The 1,192-nt window shown below is 44.5% G+C and overlaps 1 protein-coding gene across 1 annotated transcript; it reads right to left on the bottom strand.

The window, feature by feature from the left end:
- Window positions 1-726: 726 nt before the first annotated feature.
- On the bottom strand, window positions 727-970 carry Pmar_PMAR026769 (hypothetical protein; the record flags this gene model as incomplete). The annotated part of the gene is made up of 1 exon (XM_002784763.1): window positions 727-970. A coding segment is annotated over one exon (244 nt), but the record flags the coding sequence as incomplete, so codon positions are not given.
- Between the last annotated feature and the right edge of the window lie 222 nt (window positions 971-1,192).

Genomic DNA, 1,192 nt, shown 5'->3' with positions numbered 1-1,192 from the left:
GATTTGAGAATTACTCAGTATGAGAGCTTCACATTGATCTCTCATACTCTCATCCACTGTTTTCCACACATTTATAAGAAGGTCTCTACCATAAATAAGAGAAAGTAGCTCCTTCTGCGGAATAGTCCACTTATCCCTCTTTGGCTGAGGGAAAAGACCACCTTTAGCGCAAACCCTAGTCCCACTTGGAGTTCTAATATCCACCCCCCAAGTGCTTTGGCTAGCATCAACATAGACAAGCAACTTCTTACAGTCAATCTTTCTGGGAACCTTGGTCTCGAGGACAGCCTTCTTAACCAAGGCCAACCACTTACTAGTAAGAACACATAGGTCATCTGGTAGTCTAGCATCCCACGCATATTGGGAAGCTCTCTGTACCAGATGCCTTCCTTGTATGTCTAGCTCAATTACCAATCCTAACGGATCGTATAACGAGTTAGTCATAGACAACAATTCTCTCCTTGTAGTGGGTGGTTTATCAGGAGGCTTAAAAGATACACCAATCGTATCTCCTCTTGCCCCATGCCACGGAACTCCCAATATATTAGCAGGATCATCTTGATAGTGAAAGACCGTTTTTGAAGTTGCCACCGGAAAACCATCTTCAACGCAGCGAGCCACCAATAATCGTTGTTGGACATGGATATCAACACCATCAGGGTGTTCAGGGTGGATGACCCACCCTTATCACAGGGTGATGAAACAAAAAATGCTTCACCTCCTCACTGTCGACAGGACGGATAAACCCATTATCAAGCCATTGCTTGAACTGGTCACTATAAGCATCCACCAGTTCTTGGCCACCTCTTCTCTTTAGCGAATACTCCAACCTCTTAGCTCTCTTGACCGCAGCCTTGAAAGCCTTGTGGGGCCTTTGGGACGATCTCCATTCCAATGATGCCATCCTACCCTCATAGGTTTTGGACTCATAGACCTTAGTGGCATTAATCTCATCGGCGACATCAGCCATTTGTGACTTTACATGGTCACAATGAATAACCACTCGATGAGGATCTTCCACCATAACCTTATTGACTTGAGACGGGTCAGTCAACAAGCAATCCTTTTCATGATGGCAGTTAATCATCTTCCCGATAACGAAGCCGAAGTCTTCAAACTGATCTCTACCAATGAGAACCTTGTCCTTCTTGATAGTCTTTAGTATGATAAACCTTGCTTCTCTACAGATTGA

This window comes from Perkinsus marinus, assembly GCF_000006405.1.
Source record: "Perkinsus marinus ATCC 50983 genomic scaffold scf_1104296934640, whole genome shotgun sequence".
Classification (NCBI taxonomy): Eukaryota; Perkinsozoa; order Perkinsida; family Perkinsidae; genus Perkinsus; species Perkinsus marinus.
Note: the sequence above shows the minus strand (reverse complement) of the source record. Positions and strands in the feature narration are given on the sequence as shown.